This window comes from Pogona vitticeps, chromosome 5 (genome assembly GCF_051106095.1).
Source record: "Pogona vitticeps strain Pit_001003342236 chromosome 5, PviZW2.1, whole genome shotgun sequence".
Taxonomy (NCBI): Eukaryota; Metazoa; Chordata; class Lepidosauria; order Squamata; family Agamidae; genus Pogona; species Pogona vitticeps.
In genome coordinates, this window is record NC_135787.1 from 176579012 (window position 1) to 176603094 (window position 24083).

The window sequence follows — 24083 nt, forward strand, 5'->3', positions numbered from 1 at the left end:
AAGATATGCATGTCAAACCATTAAAATAGATACCCATACCTGATAGAAGGTAGCAGAGATGGGAAAAGAAGGAAGTCTATGGATGTAGACACCCCACCTGAAAATTAAGTCTCTCATCCCTGCTGAATCACCAGTGTGGTTCTTAACCTTTGTTACTCGGATGCTTTTGAACTGCAACTCCCAGAAACCCCAGTGAGGACAGCTGGTGGTGAAGGCTTCTGGGAGTTGCAGTCCAAAACTCCTGAGTAACCCAAGGTTAAGAACCACTGGTGTAGTGGATACAGTGATAGACCTAAGACTCAGTTGACTTGGGTTTAAATATCTGCTTGGCTCTAAAAACTCTCTGGGATGGTAGTGGTAAAACTATTCTTTTTGTCATATACCATGAAAACCATATTAAGGTCACCATAAGTTAGATGCAACTTGATAGCGTATAACAACAGAGCCCTGTCCCTGAAAGTCCGGCACTCTTCTAGGTCCTCGAAACAAGTTGTCTCTAACTCTGCTTAACATTAAATACTGAATGTTATGTCAAAGTTATTACTGAAAATATTAACTCTTTCAAATTGCCTTTGATCACTCCCACCCCAGTTAATGTTCAACTGCATATCAGTTCAATAGTATCCTCAGGGCCACTCAAGATGCTAATTTTTTATTCAATTGCCACTTAGAAGACTGCTATATACTGTATACTGCACTCCATAGTGAGGGGGAGCTGGTTGGATAGCTCAGTGAATTAGCTGTGGAGCCAGAGGTTGGGAGTTCAATTCGTCACTGTGCCTCCCAGGGGAGAGAAAGCAGTCATTGTAGCTTAAGACCAGCTGCACAGTCTCAGGGCATCCCCAGAAAAAAAGGATGACTACTCTCTACCTAGAAAACCCTGTAAAGGGACACCATTATGGACAAAAAAAGAAAAGTAGCACCTCGTACATCCGAGCCCTGAGTGGCCTCTTTCCAATATATGTGCGCCAGCTGTCCTTTGCGGCCACCAACACCCGTGTAGTTGCATGGATGCACTCTCAAAGAAAGAGATCCTCATACAGAATCCCACGACTTTTTTGTGTGTATCTCTGGATGTCTGTGGATGAACCAATCTTGACATTCCATGCTACTTGCCACAGTGAAAATGCCCCCATCCATTTCCAGTTTCTCTGGTGCGCCATTTGGAGTATGTTTCTTCGCCAGATCTCAGCAGCTTTTCTGTTGGCAGGTTGTCTTGACAGGCATTTTCAGGATACAGCCTTTCCCACCACCTGCTGTTTTGCCTTTTGTGAATCAGACAGAACATAAACAAAGCTGTCCTGAAAGCTCTCTGAAATGCAGCCAGACTAGCAGTGACCTAACACCATGTTCAAAATATCACAACTTTAAAGTCCAGGTGTGTTTTTTTTTTCCATGTTATTTTTATGAGAAAAATCTATTTTGCAATGTAGGGCGTTGGTGCCAAGTGTTTTAAGGCTGATGAATGCTCTTAATGATCTCATAATATCTACATACCGTGTTTCCCCAAAAATAAGACAGGTCTTATATTAATTTTTGCTCCAAGAAACGCATTAGGCCTTATTTTCAGGGGATGTTTTATTTTACAGTCATGTCATCTTCTAGTTGCTGCACAAAGGTGGACGGCAGGGTTTCACTTAACTAGGACTTATTTTGGGGGTAGGGCTGAGATTACGAGCATCCTGAAAAATCATACTAGGGCTTATTTTCAGGTTAGGTCTTATTTTCGGGGAAACAGGGTAATTGCTATCTTGTGGACCTGCTCTTTCCTTAGGCTCTGAATTGAGATGGCTGAGTTTAGAAGTAGAACTGCACTATTAAAAAATGAGTAATCTATAAACTTGTGACACCTTATAGACATACAAAATTACATGAAAATGAAAGAAATTACATATAACTGGAAGATTTTTTTTTCACACAATGAAAAATGCAGCTGTGTTTCCATATATGTAGGGTACCCAGTGCGATGTAGTGAACAGAGTGATGGAGTAGGACTCAGGAGAACAAGGTTTGATTCCTTACTTGACCAGGGAAACTGACTGGGGGAATGAAACTGGTATAAAGCACTCCTTAAATGCCATACCTACCTTCAAAGCCCTGTCAATTTTGACTTGACAGCACATAACAACTACAAGGATCTATGAACTTCTGAATGTTGAGAATTGAAAGATAAGAATTAAGAGTATCTTTCCTCATTGTCTGAAGAAGACACTGCTGGCTTTCTCCAGAACCATTTGTGCAGGCTTCAGCCTGGCCTTGGGCACACCTTTTCCCAGCAGAAATTAAAATGTGCATTGCTCTTCTTAGAATTCTCCAAGGGTACCAATTCACATTTTAAACTGGTTGCAGGGCACCCCCTGCAAAGCCTGAAGTGGACTTCCAGATCTTTGATTTTTTTTTTGTTTACTTTTTGTGGCAGGTTTTTGGATTTTTGCCAGTCTATGGCCTCGGGGAGGGAGGGTCCCTAGACACTGCCCATCTAAAGCTACCTGTCAAGGAGGCTGTAACCATATTCACAACTTAATTGCAAGAAGGACTTTACGACTTTCCATCAGAGGCTGGCATCTAGTTCCACATTTCTACAATTAGGCAAGTTACATCAGGCGCTTTCCTTTTGTTTTTAAACCAATGTGTTCTGGAGTCAAGCCAAAAATACAAAGGAAGAGAACACATCAAAGAAGACTATTAATTAAAGGGAAAAGGAAGTTGTTGATTATAGTCCTTGACATATCATATGTCATTTTGTGGAACAATTAGACTAAATCAGCCAAAGTAGAATCATACTATGAAGAGAGTTTGGTTGCATATACATCATGTAGCTGAATCTAGAAAAAAAGTTTGTATTTGATCATATGACATAGATCCTTTTTCTCTTTTTGTACAAGATGAATTCAGATGAACTTAAAGGTCTGCCTAGTTCTACTTCACTCGAAATCCAAACATCAATTTGTAAATGCAGATCTCTACATTTGGATTCACTATCATGAGAAATTAACAGATGATTGTGTGTTGCTGTGGCTGTTTCTTGGTTGATATTTTTAGACACAATATCCTTCCGAGGCAGATTTTTATTATTATTCCTGTCCTACAGGGGGGGTGGATGTCATCATGACTATGTTGAAGCTAGACATGGCAATTCTGAACAATGACCTTGCATTGCATTCAAACCCCAAGATTTTTCGACCAAGCAGTTTGTCTCCTCTCTGCGGTTCTTCTCCCATTCTCCCTTGAGTGATTAACTGTAACAGTCTGTTGCCTTTCTTTCTCATCACATGAACAAAGTATTTTAGCTTCCTGCGTTTTATTGTTCTCTGAGGTTTTGGACTATTTATTCATTTTAGTGCTTCTCACTTCCAAGTCATTTAGTACTTCTTCACTGGTTACCTTCTCAGTCCAGGATATTCTTAGCATCCTGTGAAAAACCCATATTTCAAAGACCTTTAACTTCTCTGTATCAAAGACCTCAACTGCATGACAAACTGTGGAAAAAAATACAAATAATATAGAGCATCCATCATACATGTGCATTCTCAAAGCCAAATTTCAGTTTTTCTTGTATATTACAACCTTCATTGTCATTAACATTTTTATTTCATGGTAGAATTGAATGGAATTTGGCGAGAGCACTACCTCTTCTGAGAGGTTCAAGACTGCCAAATATCAATTAGGCTGTTGGGCACTGAGAATCGGTAACATCTGGAGAGCCGCAGACTTCCCAACTGCAACTAGGAATCCTAGCCATCGCACTGTGCTGTTAGGCAAGATTCAGGATACAGGGACAGTAACAACTCAATTGTGTGATTTTTGAAGTGTGACGATAGTTCAGAAAGTGTGTGTGTGTTTTCTGTTTCAAAGGACTAGTTTCTAGTACTGGACAATTTTCTTTTCCTTTCCTTGTTCAGGAAAGCGTTGATTTGGGGGAGATCATGTTTTCCCTTTGTTATTTGCCTACGGCAGGAAGAATGACCCTCACAGTCATCAAATGCAGAAATCTCAAAGCTATGGACATCACTGGCTCATCAGGTGAGTATCTACTTTTCCACTTAACCTGGTTGTTTTAAATATATGGGAAAATGTGTACAGCCTATACCTTTCTCATACAGTTGAGGAAAAAGTAGTTTTGAGAGCGCGATTTTTGAGTCTGAAAAAGAGTAGATCAGAAAAAGACAGAGCAAAATCAAGAAACAGAATAATCTTTGTGCTAAGAACAATGTAATGAATAAAATCTTATTTAAAATAGGTGTGAATCCACCCAGCATTATTTAAGTTCATATTGTAAACAACTGCTTTCAGCTACAAATCCATGCATATTGACTTCAAAGTATATTCTGTTCAATATAGTGGGACCTAGTCTGCAATTAAATTTTACTCCATGGAAAGCTGTTAACTTACTTGCACACACAAAAAAGGAAAGGAAAGAACATCCAAAAGTGTTGTCTGCAGGTGGTTTTTTTATTAGGAAAATATGCAGACTCAGCTAATTCAGAATTAGGTTTTCTAATATCTCAGCAGTCTATCAGAACACTAGACGCTGTTCCAAGTCCTCCATGCAGAGCACGTTACCGTAGTCTCTCAAGACTGAAGGATGCCTATGTGTGTGGTGAGTGCTCTAACACTGGAGGCATTCAAGAGAAATTTAGACAACTACCTGGCAGCTATCCTTTGATTTGTATTCCTTCATTGAACAGGGAGTTGGGCTTCATGGCATTATAGGCCCCTTCCAACTTCATGATTCTATACTTCATCTGTTTTATTGTTGTATATTCCCCTGTCTTGGAGATATTGTTTGTTACTCTTAGTAGGGCACTTGGATTTTCACTGCCCTGAAAAATCTGGCTCATTTTTTACCATTAAATGGCTCTCCACCGGATCTTTGAAGGAGAATTAATATGAGGACACAGTGGAAGCCATCCATTAACTAAGCAGTAGGATCAAGCACCCAAAGCATCATCCTACCACAGTTACAGATGGCTTCCACATGTCATTCTATCTTTCAGTTACTCTTAAAAGTAACTTTCCAAGTTCTGCTTCATTGTGAAAATTGTCTGTACGCCTGCCCTTTGCTTCCTGTTGCTAAGCCTTTTCTATAATCTCAGATCCGTACGTCAAGGTATCCTTGATGTGTGAAGGCCGGAGATTGAAAAAGAGGAAAACAAGTATTAAAAAGAACACTCTCAATCCGGTATACAGTGAGGCCATTGTGTTTGACATCCCTCCAGAGAATGTGGACCAAGTCAGCCTCTCCATTGCCGTTATGGACTATGACCGGTATGTTCTCATTCTAGAGATGAAGGGTTTCTACAAAACTTGTAAACTTGCTTTGTATGTAAAACTTGGGCTGGCTCAGACTTCACCTTGCTCAGAGAAGACCCACTGAAATCAACAGGACATAATTGTTAAGAGCCATCAAGTGGCATCCAAGTTATGGTGTGATCCTATTAGGGTTTTTCAAAGTATGTAAAATATTTGAGAGGTTTCACGATCATCACCACCACCACCACTCAGTGAGTTTCCATAGCTGAACAAGAATTTGAACCCAGGTCTCCTGATTCATAGTTCAATACTTGCTCCACAACACCACATTGGCTTTCTACATAATTTATGTAGAAACATAGAAGTAGTTGCTATGACTAGTACAAATAATTTTAGGGACAAAATTAGGCATTATACAATTAAATCACACTAATTTCAGCGGGTCTGCTTCAGCCAGGTATAACTCTGGATCCAGTCCCTTCCATTTTACAGCTTCAGCCCATGGTGCTTGAAAGGAATAATGACAAAAGTGAAAAATAAACAGTCAAGTAACCTCAATTTAAAAAACAAATGGAAAATAAAACAACTTTCCCTTATTTTTTTCTGTGCTCACTCAGCATGCTCAAACATCATTCAACTTATATGTTTTTGTTTTTAATTCATGCACACATATATATTAAGTACCATGAACATGAGCCCACTCACAAAAATGAGGGGCCAGTTTGATTAAATGTTTCAGGCTTTGCATCATTGTTGACAAACCACCAGGTGCTGACGGATCATATACATTAATAAAAGGTAAACGTTCTCCTCAACAATTAAGTCCAGCCGTGTCCGACTCTAGGAGCCAGTGCCCTTCCTCATTTGTAAACCGATTGATTAGCCGGCATTTGTCCATAGCCACTTTCTATGGTCACATGACTAGCATGACTAGACATGGAACATGGTTACCTTCCCACCAAGGTGATACCTAACCATCTGTTTTTGAACTGCTAGATTGGCAGGAACTGGGAAAAGTAACAGGAGCTCACCCCATCATGTGGATTCAAACTGCCAACCTTTCGATCAACAGCCCAGTGGCTTGGTGGTTTAACTCTCAGCACCACCAGCATTAATACTTTGACTCTAAAGCCCCTCAAACAAAGCTTTGAGAAATAACCCATTAAGTACAGTGGACCCTCTACTTATGGAATTAATCCGTATTGGAACGGTGGCTGTAGGTCGAAAAGTCTGTAGGTCGAGTCTCCATTGACCTACAATGCATTGAAAACCGGTTAATCCCGTAACCGGCCGTTTTTGTTCCATTTTTGTTCCATTTTGGGTTTTTTTTCTGGTCTGTAGGTCGATTCTCCGGCTGCAAGTCGAACCTAAATTTTGCAGCCAGAGACGTCTGTAACTCGAAAAGTCTGTAAGTCAAGCCGTCTGTAAGTCCAGGGTCCACTGTATTTCAGTTGGCTCCAGTCCTTTGTCTTACCACTAAATAATGTTAAATTGAATCCTTGTGTAAGTCCTATTAATACATGCCAAAGATTGCAGATTTTGGAATTAAATTTACCTTCAATTACATCATTATTGTAATTTAATAAGGGATAGTGTTGCCCCTATTGTAGTGTAACTATAACTTCTAAATTACTTTTACAGTTATATAGGTGTGGCCTGGGATGTGGGTGGCGCTGTGGGTTAAACCACAAAGCCTCTGGGCTGCAAAATCGTAATGCCAGCAGTTCGAATCCACACAACAGAGTGAACTTCCGTCGCTTGGCCCAGCTCCTGCCAACCTAGCAGTTTGAAAGCATGTAAAAATTGCGAGTAGGTAAATAGGTACCACCACGGTGGGAAGGTAACAGCATTCCGTGTCTAGTTGCGCTGGCCATGTGACCACGGAAACTGTCTACCGACAAACGCTGGCTCTACGTCTTGGAAACGGGGATGAGCACCGCTCCCTAGAGTCGGACACGATTTCAAGGGAAACCTTTACCTTTAGATGTGGCCGTACTCAGTGGTAATGGAGGAATATCACATAGTTCAAGGCCTGATTTGTGCTGGCCCTCAGGTTGCTGCCTTCCTCCCATTCTATTGCTGGTGTTGAAGAGACAACAACATTTAAGAGTGGGGAATATATTTTCTGCTACAAAGCCACCCACCTGTACCAGTGATTTAGTTAAGTAACAATGACTATTTTGTTTCCTTTTTTAAAAAAAATGGGACAGTTACTGTTCAATGGTACCTGACTACTTTGGAATGGACTTCAGAATTGTAACACTAATTAATTATGGCAAAATTGAAGGGGAGAGGGTGAAAAAGAATTAAAAACAAAAGCACAGTATTGTGATACTTGATAGATTAATATATTTATTTCAGTGTGAACTTTTGTGGCTTGTCCCATTCCTGTATCAAGAAACCATAGTCAGTTTGTCTGTTATACTGGTCATTAGGGTATATGGACAAAGGGCATGTCTGAAGATGTGGATTTTGGTCGATGCAAACTCGCTCTAAAATAAATCTGTTACTCTTTAATGTATGCATTGTACGTCAACAAGTCGATCTGTTGTATGGCAACCTTTTGTAGGTTTGTCCACTTGGACAATAAGAGAAGTGGTTTAGCATTCCCTTCTTCTGAGGATGCCCTGGGACTGTGCAGCTTGCCCATGGCCACACAGGCTGGCTCTTCTCCCTGGAGACACACTGAGTAATCAAACTCCCAACCTCTGGCTCCACAGCCAGATATCTAAACCACTGACCTATCCAGCCAGTTATTCTGTAAAGTGGCATAATATTTTGCTGTTCTTTTTCTCTCGTTCTCTCACTTTAATTTTGTCAACATGCTGAGATCGACCATAACAGCGGTTTCTTTAGATAATAATGAATTACTTTTACCCTGAAACTGAATTGGTCAACAGACTGGTCCTGTTTAGCCTGGGTCAGGATTTACGGACAGTTGTTATGTCTTCAGCTTCCATTACCAAATAAAAAGTACATTTTGCTCTCATGCTTAATGGAGATGATTTTATAAATGTTTAAAAGGAATATCTGAAAATGAGTCTGGACGCAGAAGCCAAATAATTAACCTAGAAAGTCTGCTTTCCTCAAATATGCCTATATGAGGTCATTAGAAAAACAGCAGTGTGTATGTTACAATTTAATGGAAGCATTTGCCAGGAAAAAAAAATCAGCCCTCCTTTACCTTTATTTATTCAAATGAGTTTCTGGACTTTTGGGGTATGAGAATATGCTTGATAGCATATGGTATGTTCTTGCACTGGCTCAGAAATCGATAAATAATGTTTTCCATTGTCATTTTTTAAGGCTTTAGTGTCCTGCTTTTCTTTCTACTTCCTCATAATTAGCAGAGGATAAATAGGAATGTAAGGGACGTGGTGGCACTGCGGGTTAAACCGCAAAGCCTCTGAGCTGCTAGGTCGTAAGATCAGCAGTTCAAATCCACATGATGGAGTGAGCTCCCATCACTTGTCCCAGCTCCTGCCAACCTAGCAGTTCGAAAGCATGTAAAAATGTGAATAGATAAATAGGCACCACCTTGGTGGGAGGGTAACAGTGTTCCGTGTGTAGTCACGCTGGCCACATGACCATGGAAACTGTCTACGGACACACGCTGGCTCTACATCTTGGAAATGGGGATGAGCACCACCTCCTAGAGACTGGACAATTTGTCAAGGGGAACCTTGACCTTGACCTTAAATAGGAATGCAATTTTCATCTGACTCTGACATATCCTCCTGACCCTTCGTACTTGCCACCCAAGGCCATTGCCTCATTCTGCCCAGTAATAAGCACTCAGCCCTACGTAAAAGTATCAGATATTTCTTGACTTGCATAATTTCTAGACTTCATAGACTCTAGATATTCTTATTGAAGGACATGGGTATTCTAGCCATAATTTCTATTATTTTACAGCATATTTTAATGTTGATGATATGTAGATACTGAAAATAAAATTTAGGAATTCCTTTTTTTTTTTTTTCTTTAACCCAGAGTAGGGCACAATGAGGTGATTGGGGTATGCAGGACCGGACTTGATGCAGAAGGACTTGGAAGGGACCATTGGAATGAAATGCTGGCATATCCCCGGAAGCCGATAACCCACTGGCATCCCTTAGTAGAGGTAAGTTAAATACAATGCCTGTATAGTTATTGTTCCTTTCTATTTAATCCCTTGGTTAGGCTCCAGTTCAAATGTCTGTGCCGAAAAAGGAAGTCACAGAACCAGCCATAGTTATTTGGAGAGGTGCTAGTTGTACAGCCATGCACACTACGGGCACACAACTGTTGCCTTGCCAAATAGCCACAGCTGCTTCCATAACATCTGTTCAGCGCACAGATAGTCAGACAGGATTCTGGCCCTTGTTTCCAATTAATAATAGTAAATTTGTGCAATCAAATCAGTTCTGACTTGTGCCAAACCTTTCTAAGGTTTTCTAGATAAGAGAGTACTGAGAAGTGGATTACTATTCGCTTCTTCTGGGAGCGTCCTGGGACTGTGCAGCTTGCCCAGGGCCACACAGCCTGGCTCTTCACCAGGAAGATGAGTGGTAAATTGATCTCCCAACCTCAGGCTCTGCAGTCAGACAAGTAACTCACTGAGCTATCCGTGCAGCTTCTATCCAAATAGGCCTCTTCATTTCATTGGATATCATTTTTTAAAGATACAAATGGGGAAGGAAAAGAAAATTGCAGAACACCATATGAAAGTAAACCTGGGAGAAGATGCAAAACATCATTTTGTGGGAAATAATGTTAGAAAGTGTCATTTGCCTTTCCCATGTCATTAAAACATTTGAAAAAGCCCATTGACCAAGGTCTCCCAGTTGCTGGGGGAACATCAGTGGAGAAGAGTTCTTGGGTTCCTACCCACCTTGTGGACTTCCTACTTGCATCTGGCTGGCTGCGACAGGAGAAAGGCAGTATGGAAATGAAACCAATAGCCAAACAAATAATGGTGAGAAGCAGAACTTTGGATTTGATAGATCATTGGATCCATCAAGTTCCTTCTTGATGTTCTTATCATTTGTTCCAGCTGCCAGGCCGAGCAACCAGTTTTGACAGTCAAGGATCATGTTCATCACCGAAACCACCCCTTACTCCATAGAATGAGCCAGAAGTATCTGATGATCAGGATGACGAGATCCCCATACCTATACGCAACTGAAGGTTTGGGCCTCACCGATGATCTGCATCCACATGATCTGCATTATAATCTTAATGCATTATGATATTATTTCCAATCCTTAGGGTCCCATGGTTTTTAACTTGAGTTATGGACACAGAAAAGTGATCATTATCACTTCTTTCCTTCTCTGAACAAAGTGTTTTAATGAACAAATATATATATATATATATATCTGAAAGGTCTTGGAAACATACTCATCTTTGAGATAACATGAATTTCATCAAGTTTTCTTTTGCACACTTGACAACCTGCCTCTAAATTATCACAATTTTATGTAATACATGGTTAGGAAATCAGATTTGCCACTGGGTGAATATTTTACGGACAGTCACCTTCAGTTATAGTTCCCAAATGCGGTATTTTAATCTCTAGGACAGTGTTTCCCACCTGGGAGTTCTGACCGCCAAGGAGGTCACAAAGTTTTTTCTGGGGGGTTGCAGGTCACCTTATATGTGTTGTAACCCTTGTTAAACAATTCCTTCCTTGACCTTTCATAGTGGAATATTAAAGTTAGCATCTATGTGGTATGGATGAAAAACAGGTCATTTGGGGAGGGGGAGAAAGAGGCCTCACTTTTTGAGATGGGATGACTTTACCCCATTAAAAATGCCTTTTTATTGAAATATAGGGGGGTTACAGGTTACTTAGGTATTATAAAAGGGAGTCACTGATTCAAAAAACATTGGGGCTACTTCTCTAGAACAAATGTGGTAGAACCTTGGAGATACAGGGCTCTGCAGATCTGCCACTGCCCCCCAAAAAACAAAATTGAAAGTGACCAGAAGTTCACTTCCCACTTTGTTTTTTAAAAATGCCTTTAAAAAAAAAAACAGATTGCAAGGGTGCCATGCTTTGCTTTAAAAGCAAATCACCGCTTCTGGAGGCTTCCAAAAGCCACAGTTCCAGCACCACCACCAATTGTTATGGGGTGAGAGTCAAGGGGGACTTGGAAAGTCCAGGGGGTCAGGGCACCACACAAATGTATACGGTAAAGGCTGCATTTGGGCCACTGGTCATGTGATTTCCACCTGTGCTATTGGGCTACTATTGCAAAACAAACAGGCTTAGATGGATGAAAGGAAAAACAACACAAGGTTTTGTGACACTTTAAAGATAAACACATCTTCTTTCACAGCAGATTTCATGGACCATAATCAAGGTTCTCTCCAAGGTGCACGCCTGCATGACTCCGTTCCCTCCACACCGCATTCTTCCTCCCCTGTGCACCCACCCAAAGCATTTGTTTTCATCCCCTTTGGTTCCAGTCGCAACGGAACCCCACATAAGGGGGCGGAGTCATGTGCTCAAGAGGCAGAGCCCCACCTATTGGGATTTAAAATTAGAGGGAATGTTGACTGTAAGCCACATCTTTAGATACATCTGCAGAAACAGGCTACTGTTTGCAAAAACCTATGCCCCGTGGGAAAAAATAATTTTAGTCTTTAAGGTGGCACATAGCTCTCGACTGTTTTGCCTGCTACAAACTAACAAGGGCATTCATTTGTGGGCAGGCTAAGCCCACAAATATTCATAATATTCAAAATATTATGAAAAGACTTAACACTAAGAGGGAACTTCATTTCAGCACTCCTTCATTTCCATGACCAGTAGTGGCATAAAAGCACTTGTAATATGAAGGGGAAGAAGGAAGGATATAAGCAAGATAGCATTGCTGTCTGTTGATATTGTTTCTGTCTCTTTTGCCTCTGATTCATGAAGAGGATGAAACGAGTAGACTAGTGGTAACTGCAAGTGACAGATTTAGCCCAGAGTTAACCATTGATTGGGCTCGGAAATGTTCTCCCACAATACCCCTGCTAGCACACCTCCAGAGATGTCTCGGGTAGGGGATCCTAAGAGCTTTGGACCCATAAAGTAATGATACCAATCTTTGCCACTACCCTGCATATACTTCCCCTATTAGCAGTAGTACATGACATGGTTTAATTTTCTGGTGCATCCTGTCCACTGATTTCAAAGTTATTCTGACTTTTCAGTCTTTAACAAAAAAGACCTTTTGATGCTTTTGATGCTACATTTTTGTAGTAAGATACTGTAAGATTTAACTTAAATATACTTTGCACTGTTTTTCACCTACTATTCCCCTCAAACCCCTATCAAGTTTGCCAAATGTAGCACTAGTGTTCTGTAAAGAACATATAATTTTTTTATCTCATAGGTTTTTATTAATAATCATAGCTTTTATTGTAACTGAGAAGTATTTTAACTGTTGTGGTTTTATTTAAACTATTATCCAACATCAAAGGAATAAGCAGAGCTTGGAAATGTTACTTCTGTGCTGCAGTGCCCAGGATCTTACAGCCAGCCTGGCCATGGGCTTAGTTTGACTGGGAGATTCTGTGTGTTGTAGTCCTTTAAAAGTTTTTTTTTGTACACTCTGGAATTAATATTTCAGTTTGTGCCCTTTTCCTCAATGTTGTTCATTTGCCGTTGCAATCCTATCCACACATTTTTGGGTATAAGTCCCATGGAACTCAACAACACGCAGCAGTGAAGGTTCGGCTTCTGTCGTGGTGAGAGAACATCCAGCCATAGAAAGCAAAATGAGAGGAAGACGCTCCATAGAAAGGACTGGGTGTAGGTAGAGTGGCCCAAATTGCATCATTCTTTCCTTTAAGGATTATAGAAGTAAGCTTTCATGTATGTGGAGTTCCTGTGTCTCAGGCTATTTTGGAGTGCCTGATGGGGAACAAAATCACACACACACATTCTTCAAGCAGGTGCAGGGATCATCATGTAATTCAGATGTGAATCTATAAGGGATCAGCTGCAGGGATGCAGTGGAGCACAAAATAACATGTGCTTGGGTTACACTGGAATCCAGGGGTTTTACGCATGACAAGAACCCTCTGCATGTCTGCATGTGATGGAATGGGACTGAAAGCAAGGGTTACACAGAGCTCAAGTTATCTGTCTGTTGTAGTATGGATCAACTGTGAGGCTCATCACCTCTAATATGAATTAGGCCTATGCATGGCAATGCAAACAAACTCTGTGTTCACAGAATCTTGCTCTCCTTCCAGGTGATGTAATCATTGAAAGGGAAAGCCACAGGTCTTCCCTGTACAAGGTCATGGAGCTGGCTTATACTTAACACCATGTCAAACAGCACATACATACCCATAATAAATGTGTATAGGATTGCAACCTGTGCTCTTTAGTAAGAGCTGCAGCTCGAAAACAGTGATGCTGCTCTGTACTTTGTATCAGCATAAGCTGAGGACATTTTTTTTAACAAGCTGAGGGCAGTTTGAAAGAAGGGATAGTTGTACAGTTTCATCCCACTGTCTTTTACAGTAGACGGGTTCTGCAGGATTCTACCTGTTTTTTTTTTTTAAAAAAAAAAAAACCTTCAACGCTTGTTTGACCAGAGCTTGATGTGGGACAAGAAAGATGTGTGGACACCACAGGAATGAATGCCTCCCTCAAGCGATTTGTAATTTTCTTCAGAACTATTCTCTATATTCAGATTTTTAAAAGGATTCCTTTCTGTCTGGCTTTGAAAATATAATGGCAGCTGTAAATGACTTGCTCTTCCTTTATCGGTGTTGTGTTTCAGTACTGTAACTGTGGGTATTTTTTTTTTTTGAAAAATTGATCCTTGAGCCCAGTCTTGCAAAGATTTATGCATCTGCAAAAACTTACTCATGAGAGTAAGTCCAGCGATATCAGTCAAACTGCTCATTTGGTATGCACAGAATCTTTGCTAAACTCATCCCAAGCTGAAATTCAGTAAATTCAAGTGGATAAATGAGTATTTATTTCGTTGTCTTTAAATCAGGAATATTCTTACAATAGAGAGGTGCAGACGAATCAAACAGAATTTTGAATTCCTGTTTTTGCATTTTATTTGGTGCTGTAAAAGTGGTATTTTAAATAGATTGTGGATGATAGATTAGAAAATATGTTTGCATCAGATTGCTTCAGGGAACAGTAACGGCATGAAAAGTGTGTGTTATACTTAGAGATGGGCACGAACTGCCAGTTCAGCAGATTGTGCAGATTCGTTTGTTGGCCAGACAAGTGTTCGGCACTTCCCAGGCCCACCTCCTCTGGTGGCCGCCCACTGAGAGGCAGTGCCTGGAGGAGGCAGGGCAGGGAAGCCACGGCACTGCCTCTGAGCAAGTGCATGACAGAGGAGGTGAGCCTGTGAAGCACCAAATACCGGTTTGGGCCTATAAACAAACTGCCACAAACTGGCAGTTTGTGCCCATCTCTAGTTATATTCAAAAAGCAAATTATTCCAGGACAACCAGTAAAAGGAACTGGATTCAGTGTCCTAAATTTACATTTATTTTTGCACAGACGAAGTGCTATTCGGAGGGAGCTTACAGAATGCCAAGAAATGATTACTACCATAAAGAGCAGGGGATGTGTACAGCATGCTGTTGTTTCTCTCCCTCCACCCCCACTCCACCCCACCCCATATCTCCCAGATTAGATTAAAATGTGTTTTCATAAATTCTACATAGTTTGCAATAACTGGAGAAGGCTACTTTGTGTTATGCTATCCAGATTGCAAGAAAATATATACTCATGCTAGTGCCACATATGCAGACAGTAACACTTCCTTGATTGATTGATTGATTGATTGATTGATTGATTGATTGATTGATTGATTGATTTCATATTTATTTGTTTGTTTCATGCATTTATTTCATATTTATTCCAACCTTTTTCTCAGTTCAGGATGACATGATTTTTTTTCCTCTTCTACACAAACACATACGTATATAAACCTTCCACTCTGGAAAAAGTTGAATTACTTTATTCACAATCAGGAACCCTTTGGCTCAAATCCTGTTGCACTGTTACGCAAAAGGCATAACTTTTGGAGGCTAGGTTGCCACAAATTAAGAAATCTTGGTAGACATGAAATGCAACAGATCATGTTTACGGAGAGTTCTTAACTTGTGGCAATTCACTTCTGAAAGTTATGCCTGTTGAATAACTGCACAGCAGGATTTTGGCCATGGAAACTTTCCTAGTTTGTTTGCTCTCAGTTGTGATTATAATTAATTGGGTGCTGATCTATATCAAGAAGGTGTTACATTTTACTGTACATGTGGCAAAGCAAGAGTTCTAAATGAAGCAGACTTTGAAAGTGTGTTCCAACTCCACACAGCAGATGAAACATCAGTTGTGTTATATGAACTGGTGCCCACCCATTCATACAAGAACAGGTTCCATTCATATATTCAGAGACGAATGGCTGTTATCGGCCGAGCTTATTCATACAGGTGAAGGCTCCATTCATTCTTCTCCTGCATTAGCAGGAGGCCCTGGGGGTGTAACCCTTCTCAGCCAAAGGGCTGCATTCCCACAAAGCTACCATTCCAGGCCAATACAAGAGAGTCCAAGCCCAAACATGGAAAAAAGCAAAAAGTGGCAGAACTGCCCCACTCTTTTCTGTCTTGCACACATGCACATACATATATGCGCACACCCATTTATACTTATTCCCACATACCATGCCCACACATTCAAGATGCAGCAACTCAGGCTCCATTTACACAGTTCATAGCCTAACTTATTCAACAGTGTTAATTGTCTACCTGGGAGGAGGCTGGGAAAACAGCAGCCTACATTTATTTCCCACTATTTCCTATTATCTATGATACTTGAATCGCTTCTGTAACTGATTGGAGCTTCCTAGAAGACTTCCGGTGATGTCTTTGTCAGATAAGAAAAGTGGAAGGATCTTGGAAGCCTTCTTACACAGATAACGAACAAACAGCATCTAGTTTTTACTAGCAAATCCCCACCCCCACCCCCAAAAAAACCCCTGCTCACAGTAAAATAACAGAACACAAGCACGCCAATACTTTAATGTACATGATGATTCAAACATAGCACAAAATGCTTGTTCTATTTTGCTTTTGGAAAACACTACACTTTTAAAAGGTAGCACAGACATTTTTAAATATTTTTGCATTGGTACAGAACTGTTACAATCCCAAAATTATTTCTATTATGTAGAAACTGTAATACTGCTTTTTAAACAATTACTTTTGAAGTCTCTTTGCAGCTGTGCTTTCTCTATTTGCAGTAACTATTCTTGTGTACAGTTAAAATGAGAGTCTTTTCTAGATATATAGATAGACATATCTTTCTTTGTATGCAGCAGAAATGAATGTGTGCTGAATGGCCAAGTATAATGGGCTTTTTAAGTGTAATGGTCTATTGTGTTAACAAGTGTTCAAACAGCACAGTGTGTTTGATTGTTGATTGTTGATATGAAATAGATGAAGTGGAAACGCAGTGATAAAATTTAATAGCATGATATCTGTGTTCTCCAGAGATAAAACATAAGAAAGCATGAACTGAAGAATGTTTCTAATCAATGTGCTTAATATTGACAATTCTGATTATAGGCACTGACCCTATAAAGTGGTCACTGACATCGTGGAGGTTCAGATCATTCTTACATTTAAGCACTATTGAAATGAGGGATGCTTGGTTAAGAGAAAGGCATAGCTGATTGTTGCCATAGGGCTTACTGTCATGGTGGTGGCAACCATTCATTTTAACGGTGAGAGCTCTTTTGCGTGCATGGAATGTTTGTGCAATTGGCTACCTCCATGTGGATGAATGAGAAGCTGATATGGGCAAGAAAGCTCTGCAGTAGAACTACACTAGGAACAACAGGCAGGGATTCGAGGATACCGGATATACCTTCTCCACTGGAAAATGGCAGTTCTGGCAGTACACAATTCAAACCCAAACAACTGAACTGCAGATTTTCAACTGTTGGAAATGTGGGAGGAAAGAACCTCAGAAGCAAGGATAGGTGAATCTCTGAGTCGCTTTTGTTCAGGTTTTTGAATCTCAAATTCTTCCTATCCTGAATTTAAAGACATTTGCAAAGTTCTTTGAAAACAACCTGAAACAAAATTGTCCACCATTTGCAATGACCAAATCCAGTAAGTAAGGTATCATTATTCCCACTACAGAGGGAATGCCCAATACCCATTAAAAATGAGGAGCTTCTGAGAAAAAAAGTGACAGCCCTAATTCAGTACTAACATGGTTGCATTCACTAAAGTGTTGCTGCTACGTGATAGCAAGTCACTTCTGGCTTAAGGCAACTCTATGAATTAGTGACCTCCAAAAAGTATTATCATTTGCAGCCCGGTTCAGGACTAGTAAACAAGACGTTGTAGCTTCCTTTCACAGAGATACAAACCCACATTCTTTCAGAGTGAAGCACTCAAAGCCCTGAACAATAGATCTGGTTTCATTTAAGTTTCTCCCACATCCAGTATTTTAACCCTGAATTTCTTTCATCCTGCATATGAAGAAATCTGCAGATTCTGGCAAATAAGAAAAAGAAATACGCTTCACACCCAAGCCACCTATTCTGGAGGACTTACATCAGTTTACAATTAGCTTACATCAAATAAGGCGAGTGTTCTAACCCTCCAAGGTTTCAGGAGAGAATCTTTTGCAGCTGTACCTGGCAATCTCTCAGGTTGGACCCACACTGCTTTGTATCGAAAGCGGAGCAGCATGCTCTCCTGCTAAGCAATGCCCCCTCTCCAAAGAACATGAGAAGAATACAAGATCAAACTGTTTTAGGTCAATTTGTCTCTTCAGCCTGACAATTTGTCTCTTCAGTCTGTTCTCTGGGTCTCAGGAAAAAAAATCTTTCTAATCACCTCTTACCCAATCTTGAATCAGGGACTGCATGTCAAACCTTTTGCAACTAATGTGGCAGTTCCTTTTAGTGATTTACAATCCTTCCCAGACATGTAGGAAGAACGTTGCCCACAGTTAGTCAACCATTCTTCAGTGAAGAAGGGATAACTGGGCTTCCCTGGTGTATAGTCCATATAGCTCCACCTTGTGCATGCATTGGAATTCTGGCAGCTGAAACAATTTGCTGGATCAGATATGTGCCTATAGTCTCCAGTGCATGTAGCATTTATTCATTGTAACTCATGAGAGACATGCAAGCTATCAACCAAGAAGCATTTGACTTGGTTTCCTCAGATGGAAACAAACTTTAGTAGACCGCTGTTGCGTGGCTAGATTTGGAATTCAAATGTGATGTGTTAATAAGCCTTTTGGGGGTTTTTTCTGTGCTGTTTAGTCTTCAATACAGGACTGTGTTTGAATTAAAGATTGCGAGAGTGTCTGTCTTCACCACAAGCACTTATATTGCCCCTTGCACATGAAACATCTTTATATTTATATGGGAAATGAAGAAACAGAGTTTTACTTTTGATAATGATAAGAAGAATAAAATTATTTCTCAGTTTTAGAAATATAAATATATATATTTCAGTAGCATATAAACTACTCTATTTTCTTCTTCTAAATTGCTGGCTATACTTTGTCCACTTCAGACTTCCATGCAAGTAGAAGCAGCTACGGGCCACACCATTTAGCATTGTGACCTTGGAGGTTTCCCATTTTCATCTCTGGAAATGAGTGCACAGGTTGACTTAAAGGGCTTGCATGTTTACAATGGTATTTCTTTCATAGATGACAATGGGAGCCTTTTGGAAGCACTTAGTGTCTTGGTCCAGGCCATCCTGTATCAATAAAACCCACAAGTCCTTTCTTTTCAAACTTAGTCAACACCTTTCTTTGACCCCTTCCACTAACTCTATAGTTCTTGTTGTTCTAGTCCTCAAATACACATGTTGTGCATCAAATATAAAGGGCAGAGATGTATATTGATATTGCCACACTCCAATTTTGAATAGACATGCTTGGTGTCAGCCAGTACATTGAAAGTAAGAGGTTCCTGTCTGAACATGTCTTCAATGTAACTATACTCCACACAAACATTTATAGATGTTCTACATATCTGATGGGCACCATGTGTATTTACTTCTCAAAATCCTAGAAGTATCCCTACCTCATGAACTGCCAATGGCTAGCCAACATATGTGGCATCTTTCAGTTGTGCCTGGTTCCTCTTCCTTCTGGCCTTCATTCTCTTCCCATCTTTTCATTTTACTCAAACATAGCAAATACGTCCCTACTGTCCCATTTTGTCCAGGACCCTGCAAGGACAGAGTGCTTGGTTCCTCTCCAAAATACATACACTGGTTCATGTAATGATCAGTATATATTACCGAAGGCAGTGGTTCCCAACCTTGGGTCATCAGATGTTATTGAACGACAACTCCCAGAATTCCTGGCCAGCACAGCTAGTGGGAATTTTAGTCCAAGAACACCTGGGGACCCAAGGTTGGGAACCACTAACCTAAGGGATATCATGTCTTCTATATTCTTTAAAGGATAGTAGAATGCCATTTTCTATTTCTAGAAGACTTCAGAAATGACGGATTTGGAATAAAACATTACACAAACAAACAAACACACCTAAATTCACTAAAATGAACATGAACCTTTACCCATATTTGGTCTTGATTTTCATACTTATTAACTCCTTTAAGGAGCCGGTATAGCCCCAGTGGTTCCTGGGGCTGAAAAATTAGCCTCTGGACCTGTCAAGCCCAATGTAAATGACAGAATCAGTAGAATCCTGTTGGGATTCTACAAATACAAGACGAATCACAGAAGCCATAGATCTAAGGGATGAGATTCTAGTCTTATCTTGGTCACATGCCTAATCATGTGCAGAATTGCATGCCTAGCATGCCAGTTAGCTGTAATTAGCTGCAATGATTCCTTTTGCACACAACTGTTTTTTTTAAAAAAAATTAAGATTCTGCCTCATATATCCCTTAAGGCAAGTCTAGGGTACCATCTTCTGAGCCACATTACACTCTGGTGTAATCTGCCAGGGGCATCATGCCATCAGTGGCTAGGGCCAGAAGTGGGCAAGGCCACCCACTCTTCTCTCCATCCCTTCTCATACCCTGCCTTCTCTTAGCTTTTCTCTTCCTCCTCTTCTTTCCCCACATTTACTCTATTCCCAGCAGGCAACTGGGAGAAAGTCCTATCCCTTTTGCCAGAGCTCTGAAGAGATGGTAGAGTAGAAAGCATTGAAAGGGCTGACTTTGGCCCTAGGGGCAGCAAGTTGCCCACCCTTGCCTTAGGGGGAAATGTAACCCTCTTAAATCTCACGAAGACTATGAAACTACAGTCATGATGTAACTTCATTGCCCCTAGCAACCTAGCAGGAAGTCACAAGATTTCTTTGGCAGTCTCCTTTTGTAGAGTAGAGGAGGCGGGAACCAAGCCGATTGTTGCAAGGTCATCTACAGAAGGTAGTAAGTGGAGCTCAAAAGGCCTGGTGATTCATAAGCATACACGTCCCCTCTGTGTCCTTTATTTCTAATATTGTATTCAGGGAATCTACTCCATGGAAATTCAGTGGGCAGAGTTTGGCTTTTGATATTATATTTTATTCACCAGATATTTTGAGGGTTTTGCATACACAGAGATAGAATATATTTATGTGTGTGTTTGTGTGTACATTTGTGTGTGTAGTTTTTTAAAGAGGGATTTTAAGATTTAACTTTATAAAAAGGAAGTCTTCAAGCAGAGATAGCTAGCGGTTGGAAGTCCGGACGACTAACCATTCTAATAATGCACTTTTCCAATAATAACTTTAAAATTTAAAGTTTACACCATTATGAATTAGAGCCTCATGAAATGCATACCTTCCTACTCTGTTGATATTTAATAAAGTTTGTTCACATTGATTCATAGATGTGTTCCTATTGCCGCTAAAGTCAACAGTCACAATTTGTATGGGAATCCAGGGATGTGTTTATGTGTTCTCTAGCCTAATGGAAACCTCTAGAAAGAATGTAAGTACCTATGTAACATGGATGGACATGCACTGTACTATCCACAGAATTTTGCTGGAAAATATTTTTTTCCACTCTTCTTGTTTAGTTGATAAGTCATGTCTGATTCTTCGTGACCCCATGGACCAGAGCACGCCAGGCCCTCCTGTCTTCCACTGACTCCCAGAGTTGGGTCAAATTCATGTTGGTCGCTTTGATGACACTGTCCAACCATCTCATCCTCTGTCGTCCCCTTCTCCTCTTTCCTTCAAATTTTCCCACGTCAGGGTCTTTTCCAGGGAGTCTTCTCTTCTCATGAAATGGCCAAAGTATTGGAACCTCAGCTTCAGGATCTATCCTTCAAGTGAGCACTCAGGGTTGATTTCCTTTAGAATGGATAGATTTGATCTCCTGGCAGTCCAGGGGACTCTCAAGAGTCTCCTCCAGCACCACAATTCAGAAGCATCAATTCTTCGGCGGTCAGCCTTCTTTATGGTCCAGCTCTCACTTCCATACATGGAAAAACCATTGCTTTGACTATGCGGACCTTTGCTGGCAAGGTGATGTCTTTGCTTTTTAAGATGCTGTCTGGGTTTGTCATCGCTTTCCTCACAAGAAGCAGGCATCTTTTAATTTCGTGGCTGCTGTTACCATCTGCAGTGATCATGGAGCCCAGGAAAGTAAAATCTGTCACTACCTCCATATCTTCCCCTTCTATTTGCCAGGAGGTGATGGGACCAGTGGCCATGATCTTAGGGGTTTTTTATGTTGAGCTTCAGACCATTTTTTGCATTCTCCTCTTTCACCCTCATTACGAGGTTCTTTAATTCCTCCTCACTTTCTGCCATCAGAGTGGTATCATCTGCATATCTGAGATTACTGATATTTTTTCCGGCAATCTTAATTCCAGCTTGGGATTCATCCAGTCCAGCCTTTCACCTGATGTATTCTGCATATAAGTTAAATAAGCACTCTTATTCCACTCTAGAGGAGAATAAATTTGATTACTGCTAAGCAGTAATGAGTAGCATGTTTCTAGAAGAGGTGCTCCTTCAGGTGGTGAAAGACAGTTGTTAGTCACAACATGTGCTTTTCTTCTCTTATATATCTTAGCATACTGTATTTCCAAGTCTAAATCTTGAGGTGCATATCTCTGAAGCAATCCTGTTGCGGAAAGAGAGGCAAGTAGATCATAGGGAACAGTATTCCTCTTAATTTCTAATTTGACCCTTGGGCAGTCCTCTTTAATCAGAATGGGACTGGGAACAGCAGGGCATCCATTATTTCCAGTGCTGTTGACTTTAGTGGGCACGTCTATAGCCAAAGAGCCCAAACTTGACTAAACTGCCTGTCTATAGAATAAAAAAAGTCACAAGGCCAGGTCAATGTAATCTATGAAGAACGACACTTTTCTTTGAACCATCTGCCTTTGATGTCAGCGCAATGGGATCTTGTAGGGTGCCCTTTATGCAGTGTTACCTGTGTGACTTTTTCAAGACAGTTTGTAGTTTGGCACTTAGCAATTGTTCACGTAGGTATCTTTGGCTTCTGCATTTAAACAGCAGGATTTTTAGGAGCATCTTTCCCATCTCCCCTACCCACGTGTCCCTGGCTTTTGGTATGCGCTAAACAGCCATTTGTGAAAACTTGAGCATATCTAATTGTTATTACTGAAATAGTAACTGTTCTTTGCACTAGCCTTCAAAAGATGTACGACATGTTTCTGTATTTTTACAATGTATCCTCTAGAAAGTGTGAAAATATATTTGGCAGTTGAAAGAAAAATCAAAATATGTAATGACAGCACCTTAGAGATATGTCATAAAGTGTACAGTTTGTGATAATTTTATAACTAAAAGAAACAAAAACAAGAGACATTTGATATAATTTTAATCTATTTGTTTCATATGTATTTTGAACAAGAAATAAAGTGATCTCAAATTATTTGCCTTGTCGTTTTTTCAAGTCATTTAGGATTATTTATTTATTTCAAATGGCTGTCACAGCTAAGAAAAAAAACAGCTCTGGTATTTCCAAATCTGGAAATTAAAGAAGACCCAAATGTTACTGAGAATTAATAAGAATACAAAAGAACTCAAAACCAAAAAGCCCAAGAAGATACTATTAAAAAGATTATGCAATACTAATTATTCAGATGACATTGACATCTGTAACTGGTAGCTGCTCCAATGAGATGTACAAAGGCTTTTCCTTGCCTTTTGGAAAGCTGCCCCTATATTGGTCCCTTATTAGCTCATATGAGCTGAGACAACTACTAACTAAATGCAAATTGAACTTGTTGCAATTGAAAGAGATTCAGGGGCGTTATATGGCCTAACATGGTACATGTAGATACAGCTCAGCAGGATGCTCTAAGATGGAGGACATGATACATTTTCTAACAGTATGCCCATTGTATGCAGATTTTAGGGCTCAATATCTTAAACCCTTAACAGCTGGAATCAAGAACAACTCCCCTTTATATACAGTTTTATGTGTGCTAGCCATCACAGAGTACTATATATCCAGTAGGACTGCTAAATTCATTAAATAAGCCATGGAATAATGGAACTTGTTGCCTGCTTCACAATCTCTTCAAGTTACTCTTACACTGATACTTGTTTGAGAATGCTTATTTGATTATTACATTATTTTAAGCTTTTCTGATTGTTTATATGTATTTATCTAAGATGCCAAATACTGTCTTTTAAGAGTAGTTTAATTTCTGTTTGTGCATACATTCTAATTGGCTATGAAGCAATAAAATATTCATATTTGTAAAATCAAGAATATTAAATAGTGCATCTCTCAAGACAATGTAACATTTGCATATCCTTCACTAGCTTAAACAGCTTGATTGTAAAGATTGCTGAACATAACTTATCTTAAATAGCAAAAGGATTATAAAT

The 24083-nt window shown here is 40.1% G+C and overlaps 1 protein-coding gene across 1 annotated transcript in view; it reads left to right on the top strand.

The window, feature by feature from the left end:
* SYT10 (synaptotagmin 10) overlaps positions 1–23118 on the top strand; it is a 49790-nt gene extending 26672 nt beyond the window's left edge. The window contains exons 4-7 of the mRNA XM_072999938.2: positions 3903–4023; positions 5097–5268; positions 9247–9376; positions 10289–23118. Coding sequence (XP_072856039.1) covers positions 3903–4023; positions 5097–5268; positions 9247–9376; positions 10289–10360 — 495 coding nt within the window. The 3' untranslated portion in view covers positions 10361–23118. The remainder of the gene's footprint in view (positions 1–3902; positions 4024–5096; positions 5269–9246; positions 9377–10288) is intronic.
* The last annotated feature ends 965 nt before the right edge of the window (positions 23119–24083 follow it).